General features: G+C 38.8%; 1 protein-coding gene and 1 non-coding gene across 5 annotated transcripts in view; both read right to left on the minus strand.

The window, feature by feature from the left end:
* The window catches only part of LOC148355190 (low-density lipoprotein receptor-related protein 8-like), a 245425-nt gene extending 219531 nt beyond the window's left edge, over positions 1–25894 (minus strand). For all 4 annotated transcript variants that reach the window (XR_015852190.1, XM_088349134.1, XM_088349131.1 and 1 more), the window contains exons 1-2: positions 25698–25894; positions 21607–21732 (exon numbers count right to left, since the gene is read on the minus strand). Coding sequence is in view for 3 of the 4 variants with exons in the window: in XM_088349134.1 (XP_088205260.1) it covers positions 21607–21732; positions 25698–25764 (193 nt within the window). In the remaining variant the exon portion in view is untranslated. The remainder of the gene's footprint in view (positions 1–21606; positions 21733–25697) is intronic.
* Positions 8776–8857, minus strand: trnal-uag (transfer RNA leucine (anticodon UAG)). Its single transcript has one exon. It is a non-coding gene; the product is annotated as a tRNA-Leu (tRNA).
* Positions 25895–27818: the final 1924 nt, after the last annotated feature.

The raw sequence follows: 27818 nt of genomic DNA on the forward strand, positions 1-27818 counted from the left end.
AATGAAATAATCTTGGATATCTAAGCAATAATATTGACATGGCAGTGTTTGGAAACTGGGCCAAATTGTAAGCGCTATCTTCTTTCGTATTAATGGTGGAATGAAAAATAGTGCATTATAACAACAGTTCTGTTAAAGGAGGCCACTAATATTTAACAGCAACAACATTACAAAATAGGTCAATAGATAAGATATGAATACCCATTTTTCTATTCAATACCCATTTTTCAATAGAACTGGCAAAATATCCCAGTCTTGTGCACTTGTTTAGGATAGTGATGGCTCCTGGGGAGCCTGTTATTCTATATCCACACACATAAGATAAAGTGAATTCTATTTGTTTTGTTTCTGTCTGCATGGTAAGAATGAGATTACAGAAGTGTGTTCGGTTTTATTTTTAGACCAAAAAAGTCTCTTTCAAGCAATCTGAACACCAGCATGTGCTCAGTTTGATAATAGAGTTGTATATATCAGTGAAAAAACAAAACAGTAACCTTATGTGGAAACAAACAGTCAAACAGTACTTTAGACATTAATTTATTTTTGAATATTATTTTTCGGGAAAAAAAAATACATTAAAATAAATTAAACCAGTTTATTCAAGAGCAAACACGTGACAAAAACAGAGCACAGAAGATTAGAGGAAATGTAAATACAACTGAGCCACATAAGTGTGTATGGTTAATCTAGACTGCAGATTAATGACATGATACTGTGTCAAACAGACAGCAGGGGATTGCAAAAGCGCCATCAAGCATAAAAAAGCATTTACTACTAGGGTCTGGCGCATCGATCCAAATATCAATATTATAGATAGTAAGCAAGTACTTGGAATGGATTGACACTATTGTCATGGGATAAATAGATACTTCAGCCTTCTACCAATTTCCTCAAAGTGCCGCTTCTATATGCAGACAGCACAGCCCTTTTCTCTCTCACCCAGCACCCTTGGTTACTCTAAGTGTATGCCTTTTGTGTGACTTTAGCACCTCTCCCTACCTGACCTGCAGCTGCATGTTTCCTGCCAGGCAATAGACCGGACTAAATCTCTCTGCGCAGCCTTATTTGAAGCTAAATATGACAAGAGGCAAACAGAAAGCAAAGCCTGGTGTGGACTGTTTTATCATCAAGAGAAAAGGGACAATTTTAGGGGTCATTTGAGTGGCAAAGTAGTCCGCTACTGTGGCAAATTTACATAAAGACATGAAAAAAGTTTACCCTACAGAGAACAATGAGCTACAACCATAAATGTAAACAGTGATTCTCCTGGATTCAAACCTGTTAGCCCGCTGTCATGGCAACAGAGCCAAAAAGTTTGTTGATACATTATCTTTTTTTTTTTACTCTCCCAGTAACAGTTGTAGTATAATTATCATTATTATGTACTGTTTAAGGTTTTTAGATTGTATTTTTTTAACTATTTGCACTTTCTGACTTCATTTCAAAATATTGTGCAATGGAAGGGTATGGTTGACATGTTGACATTGTTATATCTGTATTTTTTGTTTTAAGATCAGGGGATGGTGTAATTGTAACCTGTGCAGTCCTTTGAGACATTTTGTGATTAATGGCTATACAAATAGATGTGACTTGACTTGAGTTCATTTCGTTACAATACTGTTTTTTAAGTTGACTCTCTTGGCTTTTGTTCAGAAACAGTTGTAATAGAAATACATCCATCCATCCATTTTCTGCACCGCTCATCCCCACCAGAGTCGCTTGGTGCAACAGAAGTATTTCTATGTATACTTTAATACTGTTTAAGAGTTGTAGTTGTTTGATAAAACAATTTAAAACATTTGAGTGCCTAAAATATTTATGCTGTGTTTATCGGAAATATACACAAATTTAATGGCGTTCAATTATTCAGCGATCGAGAAATTTTCAAGCAAAAAGTATCGGATAGGTATTGATCAATACTGTACTACCATTTATTTACTTGAATTGGATTGATACTAAAATAACTATCACCCACCCCTATTTACTACATGAAAACGCCAGCTTTTGAATTTAAGTCTGTTTTACATTGAAATTTTTTTGTAGAGGTCTTAATTTAAAGGGGACAGATTAAGTAGATTTGTATAGCGTACAGTTTTGTCCCTTAAGTTCCTGCTCACCCATCAAGTGTGAAATTCAAACACATTTTAGTGGGGCTAGATTAGTAATTCACAAGTGTATTTCGTGTTTTTTGTGCTTGCTTCCGGTAGAATACTAGAATTCTTACCAGCTTGCGTGTGATTTGCGGATCACAATACGTTGTTTAGGGTCATGGGCTTTAAGTGTTGCTCTTTGGAGCTCCACCCTTAGTAGTCATAGTAACGAAATGTGGTGTCCCAAGGGTCTTATTATGGCTGCCTCACTTAGACGAGGCACAACTGCCTTGCCAATCGGGCTGATGTGAGCAAGGCTTCTTTGTTACAATTTTGATGTCTCTAAGCCAGTTATTCTGAAAGGTAAAGAGGTGAATTTAATAAGAACTATTCACACTAAAATCACTCGGAAGTCCGGTAATTATTAAGACAGTAACATAAAGTTATCCTAAGAGGAAATAATTACAGTATTTTATGTACCACAAGGCGCACCTAAAAACCCCAAATTGGCCAGAAATTTGAAAGTACGTCTTATAGTCAAGGGTACCTTATTTCCTGGAAAATACGGTTGATAAAATTAGAAATGTGGTTAAAATTAAATGATACTGCATCGGTAACTGTTCTTCATTTGAGAAACACATTGGCTGGTTTTCAAACTGTTGAGAATTGTTAACTTCTTTTCTTACGGACTTTGGAGTTGAACACTGAATTGACTTCACAAACTGCACATATTTGTTTTATTTACTGCTCTACTGCTGCGATTGAGCCAGTTTTTGATTTACTGGGATAAAAATGTTTATTTGATTTTCATGTATTATTCATTTACCTATGACTATAAATTCAACAAAGGTTTATTTATGGATTTATATCTCTACTGACCATCACTGTGCCTATTATTTTTTTTGTACGAATCGGAAGTAAGTTCAATACATAATGTATTTTTCATTGCTTGGTTTAGCCTGGATGGTAGGGCGCCCGCTCCAAGACTGGGGGGTCGCTGGTTCAAGCCTCGGCCAAGTCATACTTAAGACTTACAAGATTGGTACTTATTGCCTTCCTGCTTGGCGCTCAGCACTAAGGTTTGGAATTGGGGGGTTTGGTCACCTGATGACTCCCAACACAGCAGTTGGGTCAAAAATGGCGGTGTCCTGTTTGGCTGCATCGGCTCGCTATAGTTTAACTGTACGGGTCAGGTGTATCAACATTTTCTTCTGTGTGTATGGTTACAATAATTGACAATAAAAGTAAATTGTATTCTATTCTATTGTACCTTTGTATATCATTTTCCACATGATTAAATCATTGTCATGCTGCATTTAGGAAAAAAATGAATAGTTATGTGATTACTCGACTATCGTTTCATAGTATATTCAAATATTCATTAGTTGCAGCCCCTTCATGGATTTTGCCTATCACTGGTTCCTTTTAAAATGTAACCCCCGTAAGAAACAAGGGATAACTGCAAATGGAATCACTTAATTTAAATCTGACAACTTGAATCTGCGTCCACGGGGCTTTTGCCCTCCCCTTGGGCTAGACTCCCATGTTCGGAAGGCCCCTGGAGTGTAGGGGCGGGGGGAGCTCCTGTGGGGTATATGTCAGGCGGTTGGCCAGCTTGTCGCCGCGGCTGGGGGTATTGCGGGGGCTGGTTCTGGGGCGTACAGAGAGGGGAATGGACAGGGTAGATGAAAATGGGCATGGGTGGGTTGAGTCCCTGTAAGTCGGCCAGGCTCCATCCCAGGGCACTGGACAGGGGTGGACAGGGTCACGTTGGTGTTTCATTGTGCTCTGGGGCAAGAGAACAAGAGGGGTAGGGGGCGGTAGTTCAAAACATTTACACAATCTACTTTTTAGTTGTAAATATAGTATCACAGTTCACGGATTCTCTTAACAGCATGGGTTGTCGGGGCCCCAATGATGACGCAACTCTGGACAGCTTTCTCCACTGTTGACGGTTCCTGGTCTATTTTTGGGTCGTGGCAATGTTGGCACCAATCCATAAAATATGATAGATGTTGAAATAATTTAGTTCCACTTAATGTGTCCCGCATGTTGTTGACTCTTAGAAATATTTTTAGGTTTTGGGCTTTAAGTTTGAAGCCTGAAATGTGGTAATATGACAAAAAGTAATAGGGGGGCCAATACTTTCACTAGGCACTGTACCATAATTCGGGACTGTGATCCCTCACAGTTATTTGAATTACGGGAGGGTAAAGTTTTTTGTTTTAAAAGCCGCATTGGGTTAAAAAACAATCAGAAGGGCCAGGCGAGGAGGAAAACAAATTGATTGTATTTTTTCGATTTGACGGTACACTCTCAATTTTAATACTTCAGCACACAGATTTTTCTTATATCAAAACCTCAAAAAGTCTTATCTACATTCAATAAATGCAAAAAACAAATAAAAATAAGTCGGAATAGCAACAATGATCTGCATATATGAATTAACCAACATGCAGACATCTATTTACAAGCACATATCATATTTATTTTTTGTCTAAACATAGATTATTTAATCAAATTGGTTTTGAACAGCTATAAATCAAAGCAAAGTGATAAATGATGTCCCTTTTTATTTCAATAAATTTGATCAAATGCTTTGAAACATTTTAAATAGAATACAGCTAGCTAAGAAGTTTTGTTTTTTTCCCAATAAATTGATAACTGTCTTTATAGTTAAAATGAATACACGATAAAAATAGCAATTGTAGAAATCGAATCCAGCTATTAGAATGTTTGGCACAGTGGTGACAGGAATGACACCAAATCAACACCTTTTCATCCACAGAACTTTTTAATTAGTAATTTTCTACAAATTATCTTTATATTTTTACCATTTTGTTTCACAAGCGAAATGAAAAAGCGTAAAGGGACAGATATGGCCTGCTGACTGTAGTTTGCCCACCCATGCCCTAGGATGTATAGCATACTGAGCTCGTGATGAATCCTAGTATTAACACAGGTACATACTCAGCATTAGCCATAACCAGTATAGCTGTACATTCCAAGAATTAATTTCTGTTTGACTATGTGACTTATATACAAGGGTAGTATATTTTAGTTTGCTGCAAGCAAGATGATTAGACATCTGTCTCGATATCTGTCCGACCCAGTGACAATCATTTAATTTTTTGTTTCGGCCTCACGATGAGATGTTCAACCACTAATTTCTAGCAACAATAATGTTTTTTGCCCTCAAATGCAAAACTTTAGATAGTCGAAAATAATTTCTTCTGAAATCAGTCTGTTTGAGCGTTTAATATTAGCAAACAAAATGTCCACAAGACAGAGGACAGACAAACAGTTGCAGCAATAAGGGGGCAAAAACGACAAATTGGGCCTAAAATGAGCAAGGGAGAAGCAATATCAAGCGAAGGATACAACTGCCCAGGGCCAGTACTGACCTCAGCTTAAATTACCCCGCGATTGCTTTGCACTGCTGCACCCAACACCCATTCAACAGACTGCATACTGCTGGCTGATGGTGTGGAATACTAGGTGAGATTAAGCTTATTCTCTTACAAAACTGCATGTAATCCGAAAAAAAACGCTTGCAGCAAGTAGCAAGCAGATATTTGAGTTCAACCCAACCAAAATGATATTGTAGTCACTTTAACCTACAAGAAACCTATCCTCCTAACACTCAAACAACGCAACCCACCTTTAACTAAATGTTCAGTATAGAGTACAGATGCTCCCCTACTTACGAACATTGGGGTTACGAAAAACGGTAGGTACGAAGATTTTTTTCGGGATGTCAAGAAATATACGGACATATCTGTAGGTTAGATTTTGTATTGTGTGCATCATTTTATGAGTAGAGGACAGTACTGTAGTGCTTCTTTCCGCTGCTACCGGCGTGTGGCGCTGTGAAAGCTCTCCCAGCATCAACCCAGAAGAAGAAATCCGGCTTCCTCTTCCTGTCACAGTCCCAATTCGTGTATAAACATACTATACTGTATCTCCAGCGCACTAAGAACTATGACGTTTTTATTGTTTAATATCTCGCGCATCAATTCAATATGGTTGGCGTAAAGTGTAAAGACGAGAAGAGCTGTTTCATTTGTAATGAAAGTGGAATAAGTAAGCTTGATGCGGTTGAGAAAATGGTTGGATCGCTTTTTTTCGGCCACTTTTTACCACAGAGGAGGAAGTCACCTAACTCTTGAAGCCCATCTTCCAAAAGTACGTTAAACTAAACTCTATTTATCTTTATAGAGCATATTATTTAATGAAATGTTTATTTTAGGAAAAAACAATACAGGCTACTTATACAAGCCTTAAATATACTTATATAAACCTTAAACATACAGAATATAGCACTGAAGCAACTTACAAACAAATTCAATTTACGAACGATCGTCCAGAACCTATGTTGTTCGTAAGTAGGGCAGCGTCTGTATCACTCTGCAAATTGCACAAACTGTTCACACACAGATTCACAAGCATAGGCACTTACCCTCAATTGCTACAAACACACTGGGTGCTGACCTCACATTAGTGAACGTGTTTAATATTTCAGTTTCCGTTTGTGTAAATTAGTGTTTTCAACCCTCCCTGTTTTTTATGTTATGCTGCTGTGTAATTAATTTAGCCACTGTTCATCTTAACCCCTCGACCTCACACTTACAAGTAAGGCCATGTGTGTGTGTGTGTTAATGTCAGCATGACTCTTACACCCCCCATCTGCACACTTACAATGAAGTCTGCAGCGTGAAACATGTTGTGATGTGCCCTCCATGGGAAGCTGTTGTGTGGTGCGCCCGTATGACCTGCCTGGCCTCATTATTATTCAGTAGCACGCATTGCCATGCCACTCATAAGTGTGCACATATGCTAGCTACTGCTTATCAAAAAGCACTCTAACTTGTGTGTCTCAACCCAAAAGCGGGTTACAGACCCGTTTTCGTGGGTGGTGAGCGATGTTCCTTCTAATTTTCCACGGGTTTGAGCGTTCACACAAAGTCGGTGAGCAACGCTTGAAACAACAGTGAGCCACCATAATCCCAAGTGTGGCAAGATAATTAATTATCAAACATGTCCAAAACTTGACATCAAGTTACATTTTGCTGAGTTTCAGATGCAAAATTATTTTTCTCTTTTGAATGGATTGACTCATGTACTATTGCAAAGGTTGTACGGCCTACATACGTCGTTTGTTCTTACAATTCTTTCACAAGATATCCATTACTTTTTATTTCCTGATATATTTTGTCGCATAATATTAACATTTTGGGGGGCTTATTTAGTCGGTTGTAAGATACAGAACCGCACTTAATCACATTTTTTAGTGGAAGTACAATGTTGGCAACATGATTCACTTGATATAATTGGAAATTATTTGAATGCTACACAAACTTTTTATTCTTTTTTCGGTGTTTTTTTTTTACTTTTTTTTTATTCCTTTAAAAAAAAATCTCATTGTGTTTATTTTTTCCGAGCTGTTACTTTTTTCTTTTTGTTCTCTATTTACTTTTTTTCTACATTTCTTTCTTTTCTTTTTTTCTGGCTTTTTTCTAAATTTTTCCTTCTTTTTTTCTCTTCCTTTTGTTTCTTTTTTCCTCAGCTTTTTTACTACTTTTTCATTTTGGTATTTTTTTCTTTTTTGTTCTATTCCCCCCTCCCTTTAAGTCATTTTGTGCATAATTGTACTTAATATTTGGTCATGTTGGGATTAAAGAAGCAAAAACAACCTGAAGAGCCGTTTAGGACCCTTTTTAGTGAGCCGAGCCGAAGAGCCGGTTCTCGACATACTCTACTAACTTTTTTCAACTTCGTTCGACTTCAAAATACCACATTTAGGACACAACGCCAGGGGAACCCGTGTATTTTTACCTTCATGCACTGTAACTTTGACTTAAGTCGATTCCTATTAAGTAATTTTGAGCCCTCATTTTTGTGCGCTGGCTAGATTTTCTTGTGCCAACCTCTCATACTCGAGCGCCGCTGGCGGCCGTTAAAAAAAAATTACATAAATCGGCCGCATCTCTGAATAAGCCGCAGGGTTGAAAATTTGCGAAAAAAGTAGCGGCTTATAGTCCGGAATTTGCGGTATATGGATTTTGTTATACTGTAGCCAAAGCTACTGAAGTGATTTGGATTTCAATACAAATTTAGGTAATTGAGTATTAAATGGACATGGAGTATTAAATTAAATTGACCTCTAGATGTTGCGTTGCTAGAAGTAAGAAGGAGCCTAAAAAAACCTTGCATTTTGAAGCCCAAACCATCCCGAGCCCGACAAATCGACTTGATTCGAGGGACAGAGCGCGAAGCAAACGCGAATGTTCATATTTTATTTGTGAAGGCTTCTTTCTCTCTCTCTCTCTCTCTCTCTCTCTCTCTCTCTCTCTCTCTCTCTCTCTCTCTCTCTCTCTGATTTTTTTTTTTAGCTTTTTTTACAAACTTACATATGAATACACACACACATATATGAATATACACACACAATATATATGTGTGCGTATATACAGTGTGCTTTAAATATGAAAAATATATGACAAAAGACTATTAATGGAGGGTGCACTTTTTAATCCAGGGGAGTTATATTGAGGAAGATATAGTACTTATATTCAAGATTTTCTTGTTAATCAAATACGTTTAAAACTTGGATAAAATACAAATAAATAAAATTTGAAGAAAGGAAAATATTATGTACATATATTTTGTATATATAAGAAATCACTGGCAGTGGTGGGATTTGAACCCACGCCTCCTGAGAGACTGGAGCCTAAATCCAGCGCCTTAGACCACTCGGCCACACTACCCTGACATCTAACAACTGATGAATGTGATAAACAACCTACAGATCAAAGAGCATTCATGGTTTCGGGTAAAGCTTTTGATATAAAGTACTCCAAAGATTACAGCATTATGGAATGTAAAAAAAATCCTCATCACTGGTACTAATAATATATTTTAAATCGATCTTCATACGTTCAGATTGGCAACATATATCAATGTCTTATAAGTATCAGCTGAGGAGTCCCTCAATGGTCTGTTTTAGAACCTTTATTGTTTTTATTGTAGATAAATGGCTTTGGTAATATACTATTTAAATTAAAACATATTTAATTTGCTGATGACAGCACAATCTTAGGCTTTACAGGAAATACAGGCAGAATATACCGTAGAACTTAAAGTCAAGAAATGGTTTGATTAAAACAAACATTGTACGTATCAAAAAACAAAAGTTATGGTATTTCCAAAGATCCCCAAAATGCATTAAAATACCTCAAAGATAAAGATAGGTAATGTTCAAATACAAAAAGTGAGGGTATGATTTTATACACCATATAAATAGTATACAATCCAAATCAGAAAGGATGATTGCAGTAATGAGTAGATAGATTTACAATAAATTTACACATAAAAACCTTCATATAATGTATTTTAACAACAATTTGCAAACAAAAGTTGAGAGTCAAACCAAAAAAAGCAGAAATGTAACTAAAATACAACCACTGTGTAATAATGTCAACAATACAACTAAAATAGTTTTGAAAACAAAGTCACAAAGGGCAAATAGTGTAATAAATTCAATGTAAAAACCTGTATGAATGTAAAACAGAATAAAAAATAAAATACTCCTACTATAACAGCTGTTTCAGAACAAAAGTCAAGAGAGTCGAACCCAAAAAAAGCAACAATGTTAAAAAAATATTTGAAAATTGTACAATAATGTCAACAAGTCAACTGACATGCCTTCCATTGCATAGTATTTTAAGAATAAAGTCAGTACAAATAAATTTGGATCAAACTTTAAACAACAAAATAACATTTTATTATAGTGATAGTTGAAATGGCAACACAGTCTCGATGGACAATCGGAGGGATCCGATACAAGTCATCGTTCCGTATCGATATTTTTAGGGATCCACTAACAGTGACTCATTCAGCTAGACTCAGGTATATTCAAAGACCAGACACGTAACTGGAAATTCAAATCCAAACATAAACCTCTGGCGTCTGAATGTTTGTTTTTTACACTCATGTTAATTTTGACTTTGAAGCATTTTTCTAAAATGTAGTTTTCCAAGTGAGCTTGAGTTTATAAATGATAATTCTATCCCTTTATGCAAAGAAGGGTGAGAAAACAAAAACAGATTTTGTAACAATTGGAGGGGATTCTCTCAGACGGGATATTGGAGCAAAACAACACATTGACGGTGTTTTTTGTGAGGAATTGGCATTTTAAAATGACCAAAAGTTCCAAATTGTTAAATGTATTTCCTTTTGCTCATGTTACTATGGACCTTAGGCTAGAAAGACCCTTTCCAATACAATTCTTCTGCCCGTGTTTCAAGATAAGATTTATCAAGATTGAATTCCCCACACTCACCATAATTTAAATTACCGTATTTTCTGCACTATAAGGTCCACCCGGTTATAAGGCACACGCCCAAAAAGTTTTTTATCCTATATTTTCTATACATAAGGCGCACCGTACTATAAGGCGCTACAGTGGGAATGTTAACAAAACAGTCAGATAGTTCAGTCAAACTTATCAACCACTTAACATTCCGACAGCTCGCAAAGAAGCAAATACGTGTCTCAGACACGTACAAACATGGTGTCTGTACAATGTCACAAATCACTCAAATGTGTCATTCCACATTTCAATAGGAAGGTTAAACTCTTGGGATTCAAGAAATGACAACCATTTCTTAGTTTCTATTTTCTTTTTCGCTGGCAGATGTGTGGACAGCAAAATAAGAATTTCATTGCGCAGAAAAACATGGTTCTTTACTGTGCATATGAGAATAAACATTTTGAATTTAATTGAGTTCAAAAATAGACTCATCACAGAAACATCAAGATCAGTCTGAAACAAGATACTGTAAAAATATAAAGCCAGGGTAGCTCACCAAAGTCGTCTTGCAGCCATCACTTTCAATAATAATACGCAACCATGGTCCTTGAGTGTAGTAAATCCAACCGTATAAAATATTTAAATACTCCAAAACATGCAATAATGCCGACAAATAAAAGAAAAAAATACGCCGAAAAAAATCTCTGCATCGATGGACGTTGCTAGCTGTCTGTTTAGCCCCATAATTCCTGTTTACAAATACAGATGAGTAAAAAACGTTTTCTCCAGGCCGTAGAGCAACCAAACATATAATTCATATATTTTTCAGTTAATTGCAGGCTTGGTTTTGCCCGGCTTTAGCCTATGCGAGCCTGTAAATGCTAAAAAGGACCCGCCTCTTTCACCTCCGAATAACTTTAGCCAATAGGGACCAATTCAAATGATGATTGACACATTGGTTAGGAAATTAAACACCGGTATATATATCATAGCATGCACCGCGGACTACTTCTTCTATTGAAAAAATCTAGTCGGCGGGCTCCGTGCCTTAGTTGCGAGACCTTGCGTCTTAATATTGATCCCTATATAAGGCGCACTGTATTATAAGGCGCATGGTCAGCTTTGGAAAAAAATAAAGGCTTTTACATGTGCCTTTTTGTGCAGAAAATACGTAATCTAAGATGCACATCTGAGCTTTTGGCATTACACGTTGAGGCAAATAAGGTTTCATAAATAGAACCCACAAGTCCCATTTCTACATGTTATCTGTGGCTCACGTTCATTTTGCAAACTCATAGTAATCAATAGAATCATTATCAGTGATTACCAATGAATTTTCAACCGTTTCTTATAGTTGAGAACATGGAAAACTGAAAGCTAGCACCAGGTTCAGGATTCGGATGAATGATTTTTACAGTGGCACGTAGGATTAGGCATGTTTAAATCCACTTAAATCTGCTGTCAAAATGATACAGCCTTTTTTCTCTATTCCCCGTCTGAAATATAGGTCATACATAGCTATACAGAGCGGTAGACTTGCCATGTGTTCACAAACGTTGAGCATTCAAAACAAAGAGAGCACACACATACTCAAAAAGCCTCACTACCATCAACAGCGCTTTGCTGTCTCCCTGGGCAACAAGAGAGGAATCTACCAAGGGGCATGTGGAGAATTGAAGAGAGGAACTGGAGGAGGAAGAGGAGAGCATGATCGAGAGCACAAAAGACAACCCAATCATCAGCAAGTATCTGTGCAAGACCTCACTCAGATGCAGCAGTTGCAGGAGGAGCACAGTTGCAACACTATGAACTTTAATATGCAGTACAGAGTGTATGCTACTCTCTTTGGCCATGTCATTAGGAAGAACTGCAAAATGGAATTCAATACAATGCAAAAACTGAGCATTTTTTCGCCTTCAAACAGTTTTCTGTAAAACTAGAAGTAAAAATGGAACAAAGCAAACATATCTTTTTTTTTTTTAATTTCCGGTTCAACTTGGGTGCCATGGTTGGCCATGGTTGAATCGTTTATGTGTTTTATGCTACTTTTCTCCCTTTTTCTTTTCTTTGTTTTTGTGTACGTGTTTGTCTTGCTGTCAGTCACCCCTCTCGAGGGATAGAACCAAGGTAGATAGATATATAGATAGATGGAATTCAGGCTTTTTTGGGTCGTGTTTTTATTATTTAGTAAGAAAAAACAGCATTTGATAAGTGGTCAAAACGTCACAACCACCAAGGTTTGCGACAGTACATTAGAAGGTAAGCAGACCACCAAGCTGCAAAGTACTGTTCAATCGACTTTTAATTTAGGGCTAGCCAATATAAAGTATAAATTCAATGAACTTGTCATTACTCGTGGACAGTGTTGGAAATAACGCCGTTACATAATGGTGTTATTTTTCAATAACAGGGTAATCTAACTAATTACTTTCTCCACCATTACAACACCTGCACCGTTACTGATGGTCTAGAGAAGGGGTGTCAAACAGGTATCCTGCAGGCTGGTTCAGGCCCGCTAAAGGATTGAATCCAACAAAAACAACCTGAAGATCCGTTTTGGAGGTGAAAGAGCCGGCTCTTTCCATTAAGCCGTGCCGAAAAAAAACGTTCTCTAAAAACAGTAGGGAATTTTCATCCCTTTAAGTAAAATTCCAGTCATAGACGTCACCGCGGTGTTTCAAATTTGTTTGGAAAAATTCCCATTCTTTGACGTACAACTTTTTTTAAAGTGACGGAAATGTTACTTTCCCTGGTAACTGGTTAATTTTACTATAGAGTAATTCAATTACTGGCTGCTGGTGGATCACCAGCAACATTATAATAGTCAAAATAATAAAATACCCTAGCAAAAAAATTGCTTCGGCGCAGTGGTTAGCGTGTGTGCGGCACAGTTCTGAGGTCGTGAGATCGAACCCCCTGTGTGGAGTTTGCATGTGCTCCCCGTGCTTGCGTGGGTTTTCTCCGGGCACTCCGGTTTCCTCCCACATTCCAAAAACATGCTTGTCAGGTTATTTGTCCGGTCCTAATTGTCCCTGGGAGTGAATGAGCGAATGAGTTGTCTGTCCCTGCGTGCCCTGCGATTAGCTGGCAACCACTTCAGGGTGTCCTCTGCCCCCTGCCCGAAGATAGCTGGGATGGGCTCCAGCACCCCTGCGACCCTACTGAGGGTAAGCGGTGCAGATAATGGATGGATGGATGCAATAGCAGTGATAATTGATGGCTGTCCATAATCTTTTTGTTGCAGGGTGAAAACACTGCCTTGTATGGCTTGGTTGAGAATGTTTGCCGATCCCTTGTGGGTGGACATTTCCATATTGATGAGGAGCGCATCTTGTATGTCCCTGGCTCCGCTCCTGGAAAGCGTGTATGTCACCTGCCGGTGTAAAACCCCATGCACACCTGGAGCCGACCCCTTTTGTCTTTCGCCGGCAGGTGTGTGGGGGCACTTTTTGGGGGGAAACAGCCTGGCCCCAAAGGTTTGATAATTCTACTGCTCAGTCGCCAAATTCCTCAAGTGTGGGCGCAGAAACAACAAGGTGCTCTTTTCCACAACGCGTGCGCTCTAAATACAAAACACAACAACCATGTCTGGTAACATTTATGAGGCCCTTCAAGAGGAGAATGTAGTCAAAGTTTTTGCAAACATGATTCACCAAAAACTTTACATAACAGAAGCAATATGGTAGGTTCTCTTACTTTACAATTAATAGTGATAACATGCTTCTGATATTCTCAATTTATCCATCCGAATCGAACAGTAATGCAAGTTATCTATTGAAAACCAACAATGTCAAGTCGCTGAAGTTTCCTTTAATCCTCAAAGAACAATAAAAAGTGAATGCAATGCGGTTCGTTACTATGGTAACCGCCAATGATGAAAACACAAAAAGACGACTTCCTGGATCCGTGTTGCAATCTCGTACTATTCTCCACCAGTGTTGGGACTAATACCTTACAAAGGAATGCATAGCTGGAACACAATTAATATCTTCTGCAAGTACTGTAAAGTGTTATCAAGAACATTTTGTAACTCTATTAATTTCATGGTGTTATTTTGCAACTCATGAACTGCAGAACATGTTTTGCTACGTCATCCTTGATTGGTTAGCAAGTCACTTAAAGCATGGGCGTGTTTATGTTGACATACAGAGTACAACTGAATACACTTATGGTGGCACCGCTTCAAGCACAGAGAATAAGGACACTGACTCTCTTGTCATGGAGATATTTTCCCAACTGTATATACTCACATCTGAGCTGACTTACAACTATAAAATAAAATACTCAAATCAGGGGGTGAGCTTATATGCTCATATTTTGTTGTGACACCAGTAGCGATTGATAAGCAGCACGTGGGGCTTATACAGGAACAACAAACCAACCAAAAATCAATTAGGCAAACTTAAGCACAGAAGTTAGGGTAAATTTGTGCTGAATTTGGTTCTTAAATGTAAATTACTTTTACAATACACACTTCCTGGAGAAAAAAAAGAAAATGTCGTAGATTGTACCCAGAAACGGAGATCTTTGAGTAATTTGAAGACAAAAGACAAAAGAGATATGGAGAATCTTGTGTTTGCAAGCTCCCAAGATTCCAAAAGCCAAGGAATATGAAGGTATGGCTAGGGATAAGATGATCAGCCAATTAAAGCTCCATTTTCAGTTTAAAGGAAAATTCCGTTTTCAATTTGCCGCCTGGGCCTTTCTCCAAAATGACGCTGGCCTTTCATTAACATCAGCTTCACTTGTCCAGTTCCTTCTGATCCAAACATATTCAATCATTTCCCTGACCCTCCTTCTTTCTGGGTTTAGCCAGTGATATTAGGTTGCAGGGAAGGTACACAGTGATGGCATCTGTTGGAAGCTCTGGCACAGAGCCCGCTACTAAGCATCCCTCTGGCAACCGCGCTCACACTACTGGATTTATCCTTGACCGACCTATAAGCTGATGCGCGTTCTGGCCCTGGTCTCTCTTGGCACTTCAGCACACAGGAAACCACAAAAAACGCTATGTGTTAAAACACCGGAGTAATTAGGTATTTAGTCCACAGGGGAGTAAGAAGGGCAAAGAAGTGTCAAGTGAGAGAAGACCAAATTTATAATAAATGCATTATGCAAGAAGGAGCCCATAGGTAAAATGTAAATTTAGAAAGGGTGAAAGAAGAGCACAAAAGCAGGAGAAGACCACATACAACAAATGCAGAGTTCCTATACCTTTTTTATGGCCAAATTCAAGGACTTTTAAGGACTCTCAAAGCTAATTTTACGATTTCTCCAGTACCATTAAAAGAAGAAATGTATAACTAGGAAACACTATCTTAATTATTTACATGGCCCATAATAAATGTCAATAAATGATACATAATCCTTGCCGTAATACACAGTGCCTTGTTTATGTGTAGCATGTAGCAAGTTGTTAGCCAAAAAATACATACATTCATTGCTGTGCGTGGATTTGTTCCACATTCAAGACATTGTTCGCATTTTCTATTATCTAGACATTGTTTATTAAAACTGCAGCTTTTCCAGCATTTTGGTCTGATGCATCTGTCATCTGTGGCCTGACTCGTAAGGGGCAATGACGCTTAGCAGGACAACGCCATTCAAACTAAATCTACCTGCCATTAATCACGATGGAAGAAGAAATGCGATGGCAAAGCAAAGCCACCAGAGAGCAGTGTCAACATTTTTAAGCAGACTTAATTTTTTTTTTTTAACAGTTCAACAATTTCAAGCATTTACAAGCACCTCACCCAAAACTTGAACATTTTTCACACCTTGAAAATACAACATCAGTGTTCTCGTTTGCCCGCGTCCCTGTGTCCTAGACGCATCATTTTTGCTGAGGACGCATAGTCTCAAATCAACGTGCGTCCCCGGGATGCAACCTTTTTGCCACAAAATTGTCATTATTACCAGATTACTTTTTTTAACAAAGATTTACTGCACTCCAAACTTTTCATCAGGCAGATCCGCCATTGTTGTTTTGGTCTCGCGGTTCGAGTTTTCGTCTGCATGCCGATCTCGGCCAACGAGATCTCGTTGTGTAGTGAAAGGAAGTCCGTCTTTTTTCAGAGAACCGGCTTCTTTGGCTCAACTCATTAAAAAGAGCCGGCTCTCATATGGCTCACTTGCTTTGATGATTGATATTACGAATTATGTTGTATAAAGAAGTTAAGAAAAAAAGGAAATATAAAAGGAGAAAATGAAAAAAGACAGGTTTGTGGTTATCCCTTTAATCGTTATATTACCAACAATAATTTGATGCAGAAAATTAATTAATAATTTGATGATTAAAACTGAATGAATATATAGATTTATATTATATATTTGTCGCCGATTTACGATTTCAACCTCGATAACACTAAATTTTGGGGACCCATAGATCTCTGTTGGGACCCATAGATTTTTGAGCATGCGAGTCCCCGGCACCCATCACTTTTCAGAGGTAAAATGTACACTGCAACATTAAAATTCAAGCATAGTCAATGAGTTTAAACACACGTACGAACCCCGCAAATCGTTCTGAGCTACTCTCTCTCCAAATGCACCACTCCTGCCAGGCTTATTATACAGTAAATCTAACAACACTAGTTTCCAGCTCACAAGACTGAATACTCTCAATCAGCTTGTGAGTGAAAATGTCACAGCAATTATTTCACTGAGACCAATGACGGCAAGGGCCGCAGAGCAATGTGGCTCTGCAAAGTGAAAGAACGGCGTAAGACAAGTGACGAATCAATTGACTACTAATATAACCATTCAAGCAATTAGCGGCGTGACACGATCATAAAGCATAATTACTCGTCTGGTTGTCCGTGCAATTTAGAAATGGCGTGAAGCGGAAATGACGTGTGCAAGTGTGTGTGGTTCTCTGCATTTTAATTCACATGCTGATCATTATGAACCAACAAAGAGAGTAATTATAATATATGTAATATATATATATATATATATAGAGAGAGAGGGAGAGAAATACAGAGGAATTGAACCCTGGACCTCCGCAACATGGGGCTGTGCATTAACCATCTCGCCGCCATGCACTTTTTAAATAAAACAAATAAATTGATCGTTTTGTTTAGGCGTTTCAAACATGCGGGTCAGTGGCAAATTGCAGCTCCCAGGATGATAGAATGAGGCCCCCATTGTAATATAAAAATTAAATGGGCAGTGTGTATCCTCCAACCACTTGATGTCGCTGTATTCTGTCATGCCACCAAAAACGAGTCCTAAAAGGACAACGGAAGATGACAAAATACGGGGACTCAAGGTGACCAAAACGCACCTCATGTCATGATTGTTGATTTAGGGCACCTGTGACTGCCCAATTGGGGCCAACAGCCTTGAGCGCTGATTGGTTCAGAGACTCTTTTTAAACCCCCGGCTTCCAAGAGGAAGCCGTCAGACCATTTTCCTGCCCTGTTTACTCCCCACCTGATACCGGTTACCGACCTGTTTCTGGACCCGTTTCTGCCCTGATCTGCCATCCCGACCACCGACCTGTTTAGCCCTGTTTCCTGCCTGATACCTGTTGCAGACCTCTTTTCTGACCTCGATACCGCACGTGGTATCTCGTCCCGACTAGTGACCAGTATCCCTGCAGCCTGCGATTATCCTTGCTCGACACGGAAGTGCCACCTTCGCGTTAAAGCCACCTGCTACCCGGGTCCGTCATTCATCGGATCATGGAGACAAGCACTGCTCTCCCTCTTTATCAATAAAACTGAGTAAACGAACGCTACTGGGTCCTGTCTCCGTTTCTGGTTTGTGACACCTCATTATTTTTAAAAAGAAGACCAATAAGAAAAAGAAAAAAGAAAAGAAAAAAAGAGACCAAAACAATAGGAAAAGAGAATAATAAAAAGGAAAGTAGACAAAAAGTAAAACTCAAGAAAAAAGGGAAAAGAAAAATGAAAAAAAATGAAAATGAGAAAAATAATAGAGAGAAAAATTGCATATATTTTTTTCATTTGTCTTTTTTCTCTTTAATTCCTTTATTTTTTTCTTCACTTTCCTTCTTATACCCTACTTTTCTTTTTATTCCCATTTTTTTCTTATTCATTCTACCCTATTTTTCATTCCTCTAAAAAATATGTATAAATTTATCTTTTTGTTGTTATTTCAGAAAGGCTGGTCAAGAAAATGGATGATTTCTGCTTACTTTCAATCTCCGTAGTTTATAGTCTCCTTGGGCTCATTTTTGGTTGCACTACACATTACAGCGACATCTAGTGGACAAAAATATAAACACTGTCCTTTCAAGAACAGGGTAATGTTTTTATCAGCGCTGTTTTTGTGGAAAACCCCCTTCGACCCAACCTCACTCGGATCCGAGCTACAGCGACCCCCAACTCAAATAAATTTGAGACCCCTGATTAAGTCTTGCATCTTGAAGTGAATTCTTAGTCCTTTTCAGCGAAATTGGTTGCAAAATAAAAGAGTTGTCTTGATATATTCTGAGACACCCAAACACCAAATTTGCACAGGAGAAAATATTGTAGGAATTAAGCAAATTCCTGGGGGAATATGACCTTTGTGTATTAGGTTTTCAAGTCCTGTTCACTGATTTGTGCATGAGATTCCAAAGGGGCCCCAGCCAGAAAAGAAGCTTAATCTTAGTAGACGTGATTTAACATCTGCAAGGTAACATTTATAACATGTTTCAAAATCCTACTATCAGGAAGCGTTGTTTGAAATTGTTCAGAGGATCAAGTCTAGACAATAGCAAAGTCACATGCTCTGCAAATACAGCCATCCCTCGCTGTATCACTCTCCATTTCCTATTTTCGCGGATTTTAATTGTGCATTGTTTTTTGCATTCCGATTGGTTAAACAGTCTGCCCGCCCCTGTGCATCAATAAAGTTAGTGTAAGTTGTACGCGTATGCAAAACAGCTTGACGGGCAAATAGTTTTCATTGTCGACTTTCTCGAAAAGCCGTCATGTCCAAAGAACGCTCTGGACCCACAAAATCACCAAAAGAGAGAGGAAAATGCTTTTTATAGGCCACAAAGTTGGACTCCTCTACATGCTAAAGCAAGGTAAAAGCAGTTTTTCACACCACATTTGTGTTCTCCCAAAAACATACACATGATGGCGACAGAACATCATCTAAAGTTAACAGGATGGTTGTTATCTCTCAGAATTTATTTTCAACTATTTTTTAATTTGGTCCGCCAAACAAAAATACCATAATAGTATACATAACACTAATACCAAGGCTACATAATTCCCTTTTTTGGGCCAAATTGCTTGGTCTCGTAAACCAATCATATTTCATATAACCAATTCATAGAACAATAATTTAGCAAGAGTACTTTTTAAAACTACCATTCGACAGTACAGAAGTTTTTCTGGAATTTTGACATTTTTTCTTCGCTGTCTCCATCTTCTGACTTAAATTTCAAATGCAACCTCTGTCAAGCTGCTTGTGTGGCGCATGCAAATACGTACATTTCTTAGAAGTGGTCGAATAAAGTCGTCTTTGGGGGGTTTAGGTTGGCATTTAGACTGTATTGAAACGGTCCTTTTCTTACTTTCACCATTTTCATGCTACCACGGGCTTGAAATCACCTCACCTTTAAACAAATCCATGAGCCTGTAAATTAGGTTTGTTCTTTTGTTTCAATCTTTATTATAGTATTTAATAAACAAATAATAAAGGTTTCAACTATACAGGTTTTGACTCTCGGGTACTTTTAGGAACGCAACTCTTGGGAAAAAAAATATATTATTGTAATAGCATAAACACAGAGGAGGGTAGTAACGGAGTACATTTGGTCCACGGAGAGTAAGAAGGGCAAAGAAGTGTCAAGTGAGAGAGGAGCATATTTATAATAGATGCATTATGCAAGAAATGTAACGGATTACATGTACTCCCTTACATTAACCTGAATTTTCGGGAAATTTTGTACTTCTAGGAGTATTTTTAAATCCCTATCCTTATACTATTACTTTAGTAAATTTGTGAATAAAAAAAACAGTACTTTTACTCCGCTACATTAGCAGGGTTGGGTAGGGTTACTTTAACTTGATTACTTTCAATTACTTTTGGATTACTCCAATACCAAATATGCTAATAAAAGACAAAAGAAACTAAATACGAATAAAATTACTAAATTTTGTGCAGGCTTGGGGAGTAACGGAATACATGGAACAGCAGAAATGATGTTGGCAAGCTGTTTGGATTTATTTTCATTTTGTTTCTGTCGCATTTGATGTTAGTTTGGCCGGAGATCAAAGAGATCAAAGCCAGGAGAGAAAGCTTACCACGTGTTGTGAGTTATAATTTGATTTATATTTAGTTTCTTTTGTTCTTTTATTAGCATATTTGGTATTGGAGTAATCCTAAAGTAATTGAAAGTAATCAAGTTAAAGTAACCCTACCCAACCCTGTAGATCAGGCAACATTGAAGTCGCTACTTTGTTACTTAATAAATCCTCGCCACGTAAGTACGCGTCTGTCAGTCTCCGCTAAGGCACATTTATTATGATGGAGACCTCCGGCAGGTTCCACCATGTTTAACCAATGAAATGTAGCAGCCTCGTCACGTGACCATATTCAATTTCAGCGGGAGAAGAGTGGTTTACAGATTAAACAGATGGAAAATGTCGCTTAGTAATACCGACTATGAAAACACAGAAGAGGAGGAACACCTCTGGCTTCACATCAAGAGCATGTTCCTCTTAAAAAGGATGCCAAACACCAGCTCCAATATGCAATGTATCCTTTGTTCAAGTTGATGGGCTAGTTTGTTGTTTTGCTTACAGAGCCTGTTAAGAGAAGGATTGGGGCTTTAAATGTGCTACTTGGTCCAACATGTGCTTAATTTATTTATTTGATGTATAGTGTTTTGATTTTATTGTTTATTAAAGCACTAGAATTCACGTTGATTATTTCAATCTACTTTTAAATAAAATGTATTTTTGTTGATTGGATGGACTTTGATCATTTGATGATCAGATTGGTTGTTAGCAAAAAAAATCAATAAATACGACGTTGCTACAGTTACTCAGTACTTTAGTAAATTTTTCACCAAGTACTCTTTTTTTACTTTTATTCAAGTAAATATTTGAATGAGTACTTTTACTTCTACTTGAGTAATATTATTCTGAAGTCCCAATACTTTTACTTGAAGAAATGTTTTGGACACTCTATCTACCTCTGCATAAACACAATCAAAGAACCGTGTACCGGACTACTTACGACAGCTCTCCTCATCACTGTTGTCCGAGCAGTCGTCATCATCATCACACCTCCAGAGGGTCGGGATGCACCTTCCATTGTTGCATTTAAACTGCCCCGCTTCACACTCAGATGCCGTATGAGCCCCTGTTGGAATAGGAGCTGTTATTTGATGACCTTGATAAGGGACATTAAAAGGTGGCATTCTATCATCAGATGTTTTCTCAAGGTTGATGCCGTTTATGTGACGTAAACCATGTCATTGTAATCATGCCTGGGGAGTAACGGAAACCATGTAACAGTGTTACGTTTTTAGGATACAAAAAGAAAAAATGAATTGTATTCGAGAAAAAGAGGTAATCAAATGACAGGTACATTATATTTAGTAAAAATCATTAATTTGCAGGATTTCAATTGTTTCCAAGGGGATATTTACACATAGAGAGGCCTCCCGACATACGTACATTCGACTTAGGGATTCCGGCAGATGCGATCATTTTTTTTCGGGATGTCGAAAAATATCCGGACATTGCTGTAAGTTAGATTTTGTATTGTGTGCACCTTTAAACGAGTAGAGGACAGGACTGCAGTGCTTCTTCCCACCTGTGTGGCGCCGTGAGAGGTCACCCAGTATCCACACGGAAGAAACAAAATCTGCTTCCTCTTCCTAGTTTGTGTGTAAACATTCTATACTGTCTATGTCTATACTATTCCCAGCGCTAAGAACTTTGACATTTTCATTGTTTAATATCTCGTGCATCCATTCAATATGGGTGGTGTAAAGTGTATAATGGCGGCGCCCTCTGTTGGCTGCGGCTGCATCGACTCGCTACAACGGGTCAGGTGTATCGACATTTCGTTCTGTGTACATTGTTACAAAGAATGACAATACAAAGGAAATTATTATTATTATTATTATTAAAGAAGAGGCGAGACCTTTCTTTTGAAATAAAAGTGGAATAAAAAAGCTTGATGCGGTTGAGAAAATGGTCGGAACCCTTTTTTTCTGCCACTTTTTACCACGGAGGAGGACCTCTTGAAGCTTATTTTCCAAAAGTAGGTTAGACTTAACTTTTATCTTTATAGAGCATATTATTTCAGTAAATGTTTATTTTTTAGTGCAAAAACAATACAGGTCACATATGCAAGCCTTAAGCATACTTAAACAAACCGTAAGCATACAATATATAGCACTGAAGAAACTTACAAACAAACTCAACTAACGAATGATCGTCCGGAACCTAACTCGTTCATAGGTCGGGCAGCGTCTGTACATTACGCGCTGAATAACGAATTGTGTCTATCATAATTTTAATTACTGACATGAGAGACACAGAGAAAGATGAGGTCACACACATCGAAGTAACATACAAATCTTCGGCAGAGATTGGACAGACTGCAAAGTTGTCTAATTATGTTGCAGATTAAAGCACTTAACTTTGCGTTTGTATTTTTTTTTTTATTCTTCAGTTTCATGATGCACTAACGTGCGCGCATACATGACAGTGGCACACGTTAGTGATGCGTTTAGGGACATTTAGTAAATGATTATCTTCTTTTTGTATTCATAATTATTTTTTGTTCAAAATCCACTATGGAATCGCTGAATTGTTATGTTGTGAAAATGCTTTGATTTATGTTCATAAAGGTTGTGAATAAGAAGATTTGCATGACCGCATACTCCATAGTCGCACATGTATCACAATAAAACTTTCCGTATTTTCCTGACAATAAATCGCTCCGGAGTATAAGTCACACCAGCCAAAAAATGCATAATTAAGGAGTATACGTCGCAACTCCAGCAAAACTGTTAAAAAAAACTGCGACATATAGTCCTGTAAATATGTTAATTACTGGCATGGCCTCCAATGACAATGATACTGTCAGTGGGTAAAAATGTCACCATTTTGTTTATCGAGCTGAAATGGGGAACAACATCCCTGTGCTGTGCAAGTTATGCCCTTCAGTTGTGAAGCTGCTGTTATCATCCAAGGACTCAACCTTAAATTCGAAAAAACATTTACAGGTAAGACCGCTTTAATATTATCCATCCAGCCATCCATTATCTGCACCGCTTATCCTCAGTTGGATCGCGGGGGTGCTGGAGCCCATCCCAGCCCCCCTGAACTGGTTACCAGCCAGTCGCAAGGCACACAAAGACAGACAACTCACTCGCTCATTCGCACCTAGGGACAGTTTGGACCGGCCAGTTTACCTGAAATGCATATTTTTGGAATGTGGGAAGAAACCGAAGAGCCCGGAGGAAACCCACGCAAGCACGGGGAGAACATGCAAACTCCATACAGGAAAGATTAAACTCATAACCTCAGAACTGCGCCGCGATCACGCTAACCTCTCCACTGCTGTGCCATTACTATAATATTAGCTTAGGTTAAATTTAGATAGCTAGCGTACCTGCTGATACTGTTGCAACTACAATGTATGGCAACTATTTTTGGAGCTTTGATAAATAGCTCTGATTTGGTAGTAATTAAAGTTTATCTTCCCACATGTCGACGTGCCCTTGAGAAAGATGTTTGCCTTATAGACAATACTACGTGGTTAAAATTTGAGCACTTTCTGTAGGAATACAAAAAACTATACCTGACCTTAGTTTCCTCGAATTCCTTCAAAGGTTACTTTGTTCATTGATCTTAAACAATATGTAGCATACCTGTCAACCTGTACGGTTTTGCCGTACAAAGTACGTTTGTAATGCATTTTAAAACGTGTACAACGTACGAAAAAATCTGTACGGAAAAACGCAAATTTGTCAATGATGGGTACCATCCGGTATACACCGACTATCACGAAACGGCAAATCAATCAAGTCAAACGAGTTCGCCGCGGAAGCCTCTATCTCAGTATTGTTTTTTTCGTTGCAAACGAAGCGAGTGGTTTGATGTAGTGAAAGGAAGTCCGTCTCTTTTTAAATAACCGGCTTTTTAGGCTCAACTCATTAAAGAGAGCCTTCTCTCAAACGGCTCACTTGCTTTGATGCATTATATTAAGAATTATTACGTTGTATAAAGAAGAAAAAAAAAGGAAGTGTAAAAGGAGAAAATGAAAAAAGACAGGTTTGTGGTTATCCCTTTAATCAGTATATTACCAACAATAATTTAATGCAGAAAATGATTTCATAATTTGAATAAGAAAATGTATTATTCTACTTAATTATATTTGCATGCATTTTTTCCATCTACAGTGAACGTCCAAGCTACTTAATTTTTTAACGTTTTTTATAATAAACCTCATTCATGTCGAGCAACAAAATGTTAATTAACAATATATATGATATAACGAAACACATGTACACTATTAACATGTTAAACTACATAAATAAACACGTTTGAGAAAAAAATATGGTGTAAGATTATTTTGTATTTTACAGTATAAGGGAAAATACGACAGTTTGTAAGTGTATGGAGCCCTGGAGGTTGACAGGTATGATGTAGTAATTGTATTTATACAACATATGTTCGTTTTATTCGCATATTTGACATTGGAGGAATCCAAAAGTAACAGAAAGTAATCACATTATTTTACTGCAAAGGTATTCAGATGACGTCTTTCTAACAGTTACCAGTAACTGTATTGGATTAGATCTTTAAAGTAACGCTCCCAACCCTGTTTATAACCGCATTTAATGTATAGTTAGAACTTTCAGTTTCTATTTGACTTGTTTTCCTTTTTGTTGAGTAAGAGGTGTTCTCAGTTATTTTCGATTGTTCTCAGCTTAGGGATGCTGCTGGAAAAGTGAATTTCCCTTCGGGGATGAATAAAGTATCTATCTATCTATCTATCTATCTATCTACTTTGGCTACCCATATTTCTTTTGCCAGTCTTTACCGCACGTTTTGCTCCTGTGCAGAAAAAAAACAATTGATAGAAGATATTGTCAAGCCAAGCATCCCCCGCACGCTGCACAAATAACACTTGCAGCGTGTGGCTGCTCGCTACATCTGACCCCGGGCGTACCAACACCTCGTGTCACTATCCCGCTTGTGTTTTATCCGCGTGTTTTTTCCACAAAAAAACAATAAAATTCCACGTCCTGGCGGTCTTGCAGCGCATGTTCAAGTCGCTCGGGTACTGAAGCAAACGCGTCTTACCTTCCACGCAATGGAGCTCCATAAGCAGCAAATGAAAAAGCGCCAGTTTGCCGATTGCTTTCCACATTTTTATGTCCTCCGCTTTTTTTTCATGCAAAAAAGAAAAGAAAAGAAAATTCGGGGAGGGAACCCCAAGATGCTGCAGCGTCTGGTGCTGAAGCTCTCTGTGTTCCTCGGTCTGCTCGACTCGCTCCTTTCTTTGCCTCTGCCTCGGTTGCCGTTTGAATCCGTGACGTCTATGGGCGGGATAGCTGAATCTGAGGGTGGTGAGTGCTAATTGGCAGTTGGTTAAAAAACTGAAAATGATAATAATAATAACACTGTTGAAATTGTAGCACTGCCTAGTCATTCATGTTAACGATCTTTGGAGCCTCGTTACAGCGGGCATGATTCAAACCAGTATGTATATGCAATATTCCAATGGTGGGCTGTATGGGCATGCGGGGCCTTCTCTGCTGGCCTAGGAATGATCTGATAATCCATCCATCCATCCAGCCATCCACTATTTTCACCGCTTATCATCAGTGCTGGAGCCCATACCTGTCATGATTGCCGATTGAGCGTAGCTGCGACGGCTTAATTGGCTGACACTCTCTTTTTAAACCCCCGGCTTCCAAGAGGAAGCCGTCAGATTGTTATGCGAACTGTTGCCCTCAGCTTAATAAGCCTTTTCGTCCGACTCTGTTCCTGCCCTGCTTTTTTCTCCCTGAACTTTGTTGCCAACCTGTTTCTGGACCTGACTTCGCCCCGTTCTGCCTGCCTGTTACCTGACCTGTTTTGCCCCGTTACCTGCCTGCCTCCTGCTACCGACCTCGCTTACGAACTCGACACCGCCTTTGATCTCCAGCCCCGGCCTGTCTCCGATCCTCCTTGCTCGACACAGAAGTGCCACTTCCGCGTTCCCGCCACCTGCTACCTGCGGATCGTGGAAGCAAGCCTTTCTCTCCCTCTTATCAATAAAAACTGAGAAGACGAGCGCTATTGGGTCCCGTCTCCGTTCCTGGTTTGAGACAATACCAGCTGTCCTCAGGCAGTGGGCAGGGGATACGCTAAACCGGTTGCCAGTCACAAAAGACACAAAGAGACAGTCAACTCACTTGCTCATTCACACCTAGGGACAATTTGGACCAGACAATTAACCTGAATGTGGGAGGACACCGGAGTACCCGGAGGAAACCCACGCAAGCACGGGAAGAACATGCAAACTCCACACAGGAAGGCTGATAGATGGATTCGATCCCATAACCTCAGAACTGTGCAGGGCGCGCTAACCACTCCGCCGTCGTGCCGCCCTTGTCACGGACCAGAAACAAACACAGGACCCAATAGCGCTCGTTTACTCAGTTTTATTAATAAAGAGGGAGAGTAGGACTTGGGTAGCAGGTGGCTGGAGACGCGGAAGTGGCACTTCCGTGTCAAGCAAGGATGGTCATAGATTTGCAGGAATACTAGTCGTTAGCCGGGACGGGAGAGTAAGGGCAGTATCGAGTTCGGAAACAAGGTCGGCAACAGGTCAGACAGGTAGCGGGGCAAAACAGGTCGGATGTCGGGATGGCAGAAGAGGGCAGAATCAGGTCCGGAAACAGGTTGGCAACGGGTATCAGGCAGAGAAAAACAGGGCAGGAAAAGTGTCTGAAAGTGAGAGCTTGCCGAGCTGGGAGCATCGGTTCGAAACGATCTGACAGGGTTCTCTTGAAAGCCGGGGGTTTAAAAAGAGTCTATTAGCCAATCAGCTCTTAGGGCTGTTGGCGCCAATTGGGCAGTCACAGGTGCCTTGAATCAGCAATCATGACGGCCCTATGATCTGGATAATGTAATGTTAATTATATTTTGTTAATTAATACTCATTCCGAACTGTCAGCTTTATTTCGTTGCTAAAAACATATAAAGGCTCTTTGAAATAAGAGGGGTATTATCAGCACATATTTAATAGACAAAATATTTAATTTTCACCTTTTCAAGGACACCTTCAAACTACCAACCCATCTCTACGCATTTAACCAACCACATTAAAGCCATTAGTTGTTGCTAGGGTAGATTTAGAAATCTTCCCGGAGGCCTTCACAAAAAATCCTGAAGGGCCTGGGGCATGAGATCAGTCTTCGAGAAAGCTGTTGATTT

Source organism: Urocampus carinirostris, chromosome 12, assembly GCF_059441175.1.
Source record: "Urocampus carinirostris isolate Australia breed hairy pipefish chromosome 12, RoL_Ucar_1.0, whole genome shotgun sequence".
Classification (NCBI taxonomy): Eukaryota; Metazoa; Chordata; class Actinopteri; order Syngnathiformes; family Syngnathidae; genus Urocampus; species Urocampus carinirostris.